Raw genomic sequence first — 8,592 nt, 5'->3', positions numbered from 1 at the left:
ACCACAAATGGTTGGAAAGGAACTGACACCTGACTGCAGCTGGACGATCAGAGTGGGACATCCAACACATCGCAGGTACTGTGGTCAAGCTTCTTCCCTTTAACATTTGTTTAGTGTTTCTTCTCACTTGCAAATAGAAAATGTAGTTTACATTCAGGCAACTTTGCTCTTTTGTGTATTTAGTACTTTATCAGTTGATCGGTGTTTTTTTGAACAGGACTATGTTTGTCTTTTTCAGAGATGAAGTGGCTTTTCTACCTGATAGCAGCAGGACTTTACATGTGTTTGCAAAACTGTGTGCATGCTGGTGAGTAGAGTAGAGACCTTTGTTAAATTAAATTAAATGAAATACAGTCATTATAAATGTGTATAAAATAGTCTACTGCAGATTATTTTGGCATTTAGATAAAAACTAAACAGATGATCACAGATGAATATGTAAGTCTGTACCAGGAAAAGCTACACGTATTCGCTTGCAGGGTAGAAACTGAAATATAATAGGAACTGAAGTTCCCCAAATTGAAATATATTTTGTCCTTTTGCTGCTGCCTCTTCTGACTGACTTATTGCACAGGGCTGTGCTCAAATTATGAAAAATAATGAATGATTAAGGACCCTACATGTGTAGAAAGGGCATTTTGGCAGACCAAATTGAACTGTATGATGGGCCAACTTTGGCTTATGGGTCCCACTTTGGGATGCTCTTGTTTATACAACAGTGCTTTGTGGTAACTGTTGAATTGATATTGTCCATTATAGCACTATTGCTCAGTAATCTACTGAGAACAACAGTATTTATACAGAATAAGACTTAATGAAAGATGTTTTTTATTTTGCTTTCAGAATCACGTTTGAGCCGAAGTGTCATTGAAAAAGCTGTGATTGAAGCCAAGGCCACTGTGGACTCAGCATATGAGTACTCCAGGAGAGTGTGAGTGTTCAAACCTGCTGAACTAGTGCCGTGATAAAAAAAAAAAAAAATACAAAAAACAAATGCCACATCATAAATGATTACAATCCATTCAACCTGCAGGTCAAAAGCCGTCAGAGGCAATATTATCTCAATGTTTTTTAATCTGGCATCCTCACACAATACAGGAGCATTGACCGTGTGAGGAGGAATGTAGTGAGTCCTTCAGATGTCCTGAGGACATTGAAGCAGCCTGTCGGGCCTACTCGTAATGCTGTGCGTGCGGCTGATTATATGGATAATGCTGTCAAAATAATCAAGAGATCTTTGGAAAGACGTCAGAAACGCTCCATCAATGCCACAGGTCTGTATCCAAAATAGGTTCTTTAATTTTTCTATACAGGTGGCTTTAAGTCACAGCTACTGTAAGGTGTCTTTTTTTCTCTTTGTTATTTAGATCTGATCTCTGAGGAGGATCTGCAGGTCATTGCTGATCTGACAGGCTGCTCTCCCCGACACCGTGTCCCCTCCTGCAAGACCACTCCCGATTTAGACAAGTTTCGCACAGCAAGCAGCGTCTGCAACAACATGTAAGAGGCACCAACTTCACTGCTGTTTGTTTCCTTTCATGTCTCAAATAATAAAGTTAGACATGGGAGTGGATGCTTGGACTACTAACATTCCTTTTGAGAAATGGTGCCAGCATTGTCACTGGTTACAAGCTATGCATGGCACACCCATATGTGAGACAAAGAGAAAGAATAATAAAGGTTTATTTATTTTTCTTGCCTAGAAAAAACCCCCGCCAGGGATCCTCCAACACACCCTTTACCCGCTGGCTCCCTGCTGAGTACCAGGATAAAATCTCACTGCCAAAAGGATGGGACCCTAAGCTGAAAATCAGGAGACGTTTTCTTCCTTTGGTACTTTATACCACTGTATATTCACTATATATCTGAGAAAAGACAAATAATGGCCGATGTATAGCACAGTTGCATTTATATCAAGTGATGCTTATTTTCTCACTTGTACCACTCTTGGACCATTGTAGCTTTACAAATCCTTTTATCTAGGGTGCTTATTGTCTACATCCTGTCCTCAGGTAAGGGAAGTGTCCAACCGTATTCTGCGCACAGCAAACTCTGATGTGGAGAGCGACCCACTTTACACTCACCTGGTGACGATCTTTGGCCAATGGACTGACCATGACCTGACCTTCACTCCTCACTCTCCTGTCATCCGCTCATTCAGTAATGGTATTGACTGTGACAAAAGCTGTGAACGCACAGAGCCCTGCTTCCCCATTGAGGTCAGTGTTGTTTCACTGTACAATTAAAATGCATTAATACAAATAGCAAAAACACCCACACACATATTGGATGTTAATTGCTTGTTGTCATGCAAACAGATTCCCGACCAAGACCCTCGCTTTGGCAGAAACTCAGAGGAATGCATCCCCTTCTTCCGCTCAGCAGCAGCTTGCGGTTCTGGCAAAACAGGCGAAATCTTTGGTGCAAGCACCATCCGTCAGCAGATGAACTCTCTCACAGCTTTCATTGATGTAGGTCAGGTATACGGTGCGGAGGATATTAAAGCTCGCTTCCTACGCAACCTCACCAATGATAAGGGCCTGTTGAGGGTCAACACACAATACATGGACAACGGCCGCGAGCTCCTGCCCTTCACCAACATGAATAGCAACATGTGTGCCACCCGAGCTCGCATTACCAATGACTTAAATGTTGAAGAGGTTCCCTGCTTTCTGGCTGGTGAGTGACAGCGAGAATGCTGATGTCTCATATTAAACATGGTGGTTGTCATAATTAACACAACTGAGATAAGTCAACTCCTGATTGCGTGTATTGAAAGAACAGGTCTGCTTTTCTGCCAGGTGACGAGCGCAGCAATGAGAACATTGCTCTGACCTCTTTGCACACACTGTTTTTGCGTGAGCACAACCGTCTGGCGCGTGCTCTGGCTAAACTCAATCCTCACTGGGGCGGAGAGAGACTCTATCAGGAAGCACGCAAGATCATGGGAGGATATTCACAGGTTCGAGAGGGACTTATCCGTATCGATTACAGAATTGTTGGAATGTTTTTGCATGGTTCAATTAACTTGATTTGTTTTTTGTCTCTCAGGTTATCACTTACAGAGATTACTTACGACTCATTGTTGGTCCAGACTACATGGCCATGAAATTGTCCACCTACCCCGGTTATGATGAAAACATGAACCCCAGCATTTCCAATGTTTTCGCAACAGCGGCCTACCGATTCGCCCACCTGACGATTCAGCCTACCATCTTTCGTCTCAATGAGCGTTACCAGGAGCACCCTAAATTCCCCAGCCCATTGCTGCACAAAGCCTTCTTCGCACCATGGAGAGTCATCCATGAAGGTATGTCTAGGATCTTTAACTTGTCAGTATTCACCTTAATGAAATAACTTGTATTAAACACTACAGCAATAGTGGACAGAAATACTCCAAAACAATCAGATGCAACTGCAACAGGCTTTGATTTTCCAGCACTGTTCCAGGATTGCAATAAACATGACCATACTATTTCAAAAGTCCAGCGCTCCTTTAGCTCCTCAATTGAAGAAAATTGAAGATAATAAATCACTCAAGGAAAGGTCAACATCAATCAGGAGTGAATTCTGACTTATTCCAGTGAGGATGTAGGTGATCTCCCCTAGTTACGTAAAATCCAAGAAGGTATATAGTTTTTTTCACTTGCCCATTGACAGGAGTGCTGCTCTGCACTTGGCTGGAAGCTTTATTGCAATAATACCGATGAAAACTGGTGTGCTGGGTGCTATAAGCAGACCTATTAAGTTCAAGTTCTTATGCTATATTACAAACAGGATGGACTATCAAACCAAAACAACAAACGCTAAAAGAGACTACATTGAACTGCAGATTGGGATCATGATTCTTCGTGGGATCTGCAGTAGTATATTAAACTTGAAATGTTCCTATTCCTCGTGTTCTTTAGGTGGTTTGGACCCAATCATCAGGGGCTTGGTGGGCAGAAGGGCCAAGCTAAACACACAGGAGCAAATGATGCATGATGAGCTAAGGGACAGGCTATTTAAATTCTCCTCTGAGCTGGCGCTGGATCTGGGCTCTCTCAACTTGCAGAGAGGCAGAGACCACGGAATATCAGGTACTGTTTTAGTCTTCATACCTATTGATTCCTTATGTCTTGAGTGATTTTTACCCAAATATCTAGGACTCTGCAGGCACTTAAAACATGGCATCATTGTCACCCTTTGTGTCCCCTTTTTAGGCTACAACAAATGGCGTGGCTTCTGTGGGCTATCACAGCCAAGAACTCGGGCAGAACTGGCTGTAGTGATGAACAACAGTGTTCTGGCTGAAAAACTTTGGGACCACTATGGCACAGCTGACAACATTGATGTGTGGTTGGGAGGAGTGTCTGAACCATTTGTTCGCGAAGGACGAGTGGGGCCCTTGTTTGCCTGCCTGATTGCCACTCAGTTTGAGAAGATCCGCGAGGGAGACCGGTATGTGACAGAACTGACATTCCAAAAGATTTGGAGGTATTTGCGTTCTGTTTCACGTTTACATTCAGAGACTTTAGACATTACCAAACTGTCCAATTTCAGATTTTGGTGGGAGAATGAGGGAGTCTTCACTGAGGCGCAGAGGGCTTCCCTGAGGGAAACGTCACTCGCTAGGATCATTTGTGACAACACTGGTATCAACGAAGTACCACCGAACCCCTTCCAGTTCCGACCTCGTGAGTCTGGTTACACCATGTGCGAAGACATCAAAACCTTTGACCTCAGTCCATGGAGGGAGAATCGTGAGTTGATGTCCTGAAATCCTCTCTGATCCAGTTGACCGAAGACAATCGGTGCCAACATACAAATATTTTAAAAATACTGATTTTCCCTTTTAATTTTCTCTTAGAAGGAGACTCAACTGGACGCCAAGGACCACCAGGACCACCAGGACCACCAGGACCGCAAGGTAAATTTACCACTTATCCATAAATACTTAAAAATTGTAATGACAAAAGAATTACTTGCAATGTAAAGGTCCTGTTGGTATATCTGTGCTCACGCCTTATTTTTCTTGCAGGACCCATTGGACCGCAAGGTCCTAGAGGCCCCCCTGGACCTCCTAGCAGTATGCCCAATATTGCCTTTTCTGTGCGTTTGGGCAACAACAACCCCCAACCCGGCATGCCCATCATCTTCAGTGACGCCATCTACAATGGAAGGAACAGCTATAACATGAAGACAGGGTATTTTACGTGTGAGCTTCCCGGTGTATATGAGTTCCAGTTCCACTTGACCATCCATAATGGTGATGCCACTGTGGATCTGAAGTGTAACGGGGAAATCATTCTGCATTCATTCACCACCCGGCAGTCAGGTCACGTCACAGCCAGTGGCAGTGCATACTATAAGCTTGCGAGGGGAGACAGAGTCTATCTAGAGGCCAACCCCAGTGCCAACGGTGTGACGCGTGACAGCTACTTCTCAGGGCATTTCTTGTTCAAGGAGTAGGAGCCTGTTCATGACACAGCTGTTAATCTGATATCCGTGTCAAAACACTGCAAAAAAAAAAAAGATCTGTTTTGAGCAGTTTTTAAAAAAAAATTTATTCCAGGGGGTAACTTTTGTTTAGCAAATATGACAAAAAGTTATTTTTTATATTAGTCACTATATCCTGACCGTCACACATAAGGTAGATAATCCTCTGTCTCCTTATGCTTTGCTTGATATCAGACAGATTTGTCAACTTATTACACTGAGTTTCCATCTTCGGTCTCACGTTGCGCCCACTCCAATTTCTGCGGGGGAGAGGAGTTCAATTTCCCCTAACCAATCACTAGAGAACGAATAACATCCACTTGAATGTAACATTATTTTAACTCCACACTGATGTGTAGTTATGCCAGCATACCAGTTTTGTCGGCCTTTTCAGAGTGGAACGGAGCAAACAACAAATGACAATGTCAGGGGATATTTAAAAAACATATCGATTAAGAACAGCATCAGTACCAGAGTATGTCTTATCAAAAGCACCCACCTTTGTTGTTATTGCTCTGCATCGGTTCAGGAGCACTTCTTGACAATAGCATGACAAGTTCTGCCAGCAGGGCTGATTGGTTATTTTTATTTGTTCAAAAAAACAATTTTCTAAAGCTTAAAAACTAATCCAAGTGGAGGTGCAGAGGTCTTGTGTTCTCTCAGCCCATTTTAATCACAACACGCCCAAAGTTTATTATGGGATTTTGGCCGAATGCACTACAGGCTGCACAGGTGCTCTGAATTATACCTTTCTCAGGTTGAAGTTGAGCTGTGCTTAAAGTCTGTTGAAGTCACCAGTCTCTACTAATAGGAACCATAAATGAGAAAGTTGTCCATTTCTAAGTCAATTCTAGACAAAATAACATCTTAAATGGATTTTTTTTTTTTTGTAGTGGACCTTGCGGACAGAGAAGTACAATGTTTAAAAACCTGTGGAACTATCTGATTTTTCAAAATCTTTTGTACCGAATGAAGGAATGTTTATAATGCACTAATACTTGCACTGGCAATGTAGTCTACATATTATTCTACATATTCTTTTGCAAATTTGCTGAAAAACTGTGAAAACTATTCGACTTAATGTATGATTTTTTCTTATTTTCTTTTAAATTAATCCTTCTGTTGTCATATAAAAGTGTGTTTCCCTCTCTTCTACAAAGAGTACAGTGGGTATATTTTTATAGTCCATGCCTGGCAAATAAATGTAAGCTATAATGTAATCCTCAAATAATCTATAATTGGAAGAGCTATAATGTTAACCCCTTTTTCTCAAATACACTAACATACAAATACTTTTCCATGATTTAAGTGTAATTTGACTTTAATAAATAATTGTTAAACAGACTGCCTCTGAATGAACTTTATTAAAAACAGTCTTCAGAAGATGGTTTTGTTTGCAGACCCAGAAAACACACAGTTGAAGATGTTCGTAAGATGCCCAGTAGATGGCAATGACATACAATCTTTTACAGACACGAACACGGCACAAGCTGTGGTTTTAGATGAACTGCTGTTAATGGTTTGCATACAAGCCTTAATGGTTTTCAAGATGAACTGTTGGCCAGTAGACTTAGTTTATACTGGTATTGTGCAAAAAAACGTTAACTTTACTTTTTTAACTTTTAACAAATGCAGTCCTAAACTTGAAGTTTCAGTTAAAGAAAAGTATCAAAATAAATTGACCCCAATTGTTTTTCCAAAGCAGTAGTGCAGGGCAAGCCCTTTCTCTACAGCAAAGTTGTTGTTACACTGGTAACAAAAGACACTATCATTCATTGAACAAATGATTTACAGAATCCCATAAATTATATAGTGAGTTCTTGTGGGTTTCACCTGCAGTGCATCTGTATGATGCGGGAGTCAATCCATGTTCAGCTCTTCATAATGTGGAAGTGAGATGTCCTCCTATATTTGAGAAACCAGCAGAACTTTTTTTTTTGAAGAACAAATGATGTGTTTGCAAACTATTGACTCATTGACACTTCTGGAAAAGCCTTCTAGAAGGATTTCAGCATGTCTTTTGATGACCACTGACATCACCGCATGGCAAATAACTTTTATTTTGTGTTTGATTAAAGGAACTTGTAACTCTCTCACTTAGATTTGGGCCAGTTTCAGCACCTTGGTATTATGCATATTGGCTCACCAGCATGATTATTACTGGGTGAGAAGCAGGGGTAGATTAATCAATGGGCATACCAGCCCTAAATCCCAGGGCAAAGGGCTCAGGGGCCCCTTAGCCAGAGCCTTTGTGTGAAGTCACTGTTATGGACTTTGCTTTTTTTTTGTCAGGGGGCAGTCATGTCAATAACAGAGCCCCAAAAGTCATAAAAAAAAAGGAAAGCCAAAGGAATAGCCTAAATATCAACTTTGAAGTTGTCACAAGAAAGAAACCATCATGATCATCATTTTGAATGTGTTTATTGCCTCAGTTTCTAGATCTGCCTATGGTTAAAAGACAACGGTCTTCTTTTTAATGCATTTTTAAATGTTTAAGAAGCGCTGTTTTTGTCCTTTTCTTTTCTTTTTTGTCTTGTCTTTTCTCCCCTTTTTTTCTTTTTTTTATTAACTTTCTTGCCTTCATCAAAGTGAAGCTTGAGAATGACAATAAAGTGAGCAGAGATAAACGGGATGACCAGCAGCAAAGAGCCACAGCCGAACCCAAGATGCTGCAGGGACCCACCCCACAGGGGGCGCACACTCCAGCAGGTGAGCTAGAGGTCACCCCAGAAGCTCTGATTGTATGACAAATGTTTCACCACTTTTCAACTCTGTTTCTTTTTTGTCTTTTCAGTCCCTGTGAGTAAACCAGTGACTTCACAGTCGGGGGGAAATGGGACAGATTACCCAGAGCCCCAGAGGAAGGAGGGCCCTTGAAAAGCCTGGAATTAAAGGTTAAGTTTTGTTTGTAGTTTTCTTATGTCTAAGTAATTAGTGTCATTACTTAATGAAAATAAACTGAAAAACTGAACTTTGACGAAAAAAATAGTAACTTTCTGAGGACCCTGTCACTTTCTAAAGGGGCAAAATATTTTAGTCCACCCGTGCACTTGGATGTATCTCTCTCAGAGGAGAGACATGGATCAAGAAAGGAGGTGTGAGGGGCCCACAGAC

The 8,592-nt window shown here is 41.4% G+C and overlaps 1 protein-coding gene across 1 annotated transcript; it reads left to right on the top strand.

The window, feature by feature from the left end:
* Positions 1-238: 238 nt before the first annotated feature.
* Positions 239-6,820, top strand: LOC121944790 (eosinophil peroxidase-like). Its single transcript, XM_042488687.1, has 14 exons — positions 239-307; positions 844-931; positions 1,099-1,274; positions 1,368-1,500; positions 1,704-1,833; positions 2,013-2,219; positions 2,319-2,679; positions 2,802-2,962; positions 3,052-3,310; positions 3,909-4,079; positions 4,203-4,440; positions 4,543-4,742; positions 4,850-4,909; positions 5,021-6,820. The coding sequence occupies exons 1-14, from the start codon at positions 241-243 to the stop codon at positions 5,449-5,451; spliced, it is 2,682 nt and encodes an 893-aa protein (XP_042344621.1). The 5' UTR covers positions 239-240; the 3' UTR covers positions 5,452-6,820.
* The last annotated feature ends 1,772 nt before the right edge of the window (positions 6,821-8,592 follow it).

Source organism: Plectropomus leopardus, chromosome 6 (genome assembly GCF_008729295.1).
Source record: "Plectropomus leopardus isolate mb chromosome 6, YSFRI_Pleo_2.0, whole genome shotgun sequence".
Lineage (NCBI taxonomy): Eukaryota > Metazoa > Chordata > Actinopteri > Perciformes > Serranidae > Plectropomus > Plectropomus leopardus.
This window is presented reverse-complemented; position numbering and strand designations above follow the sequence as displayed.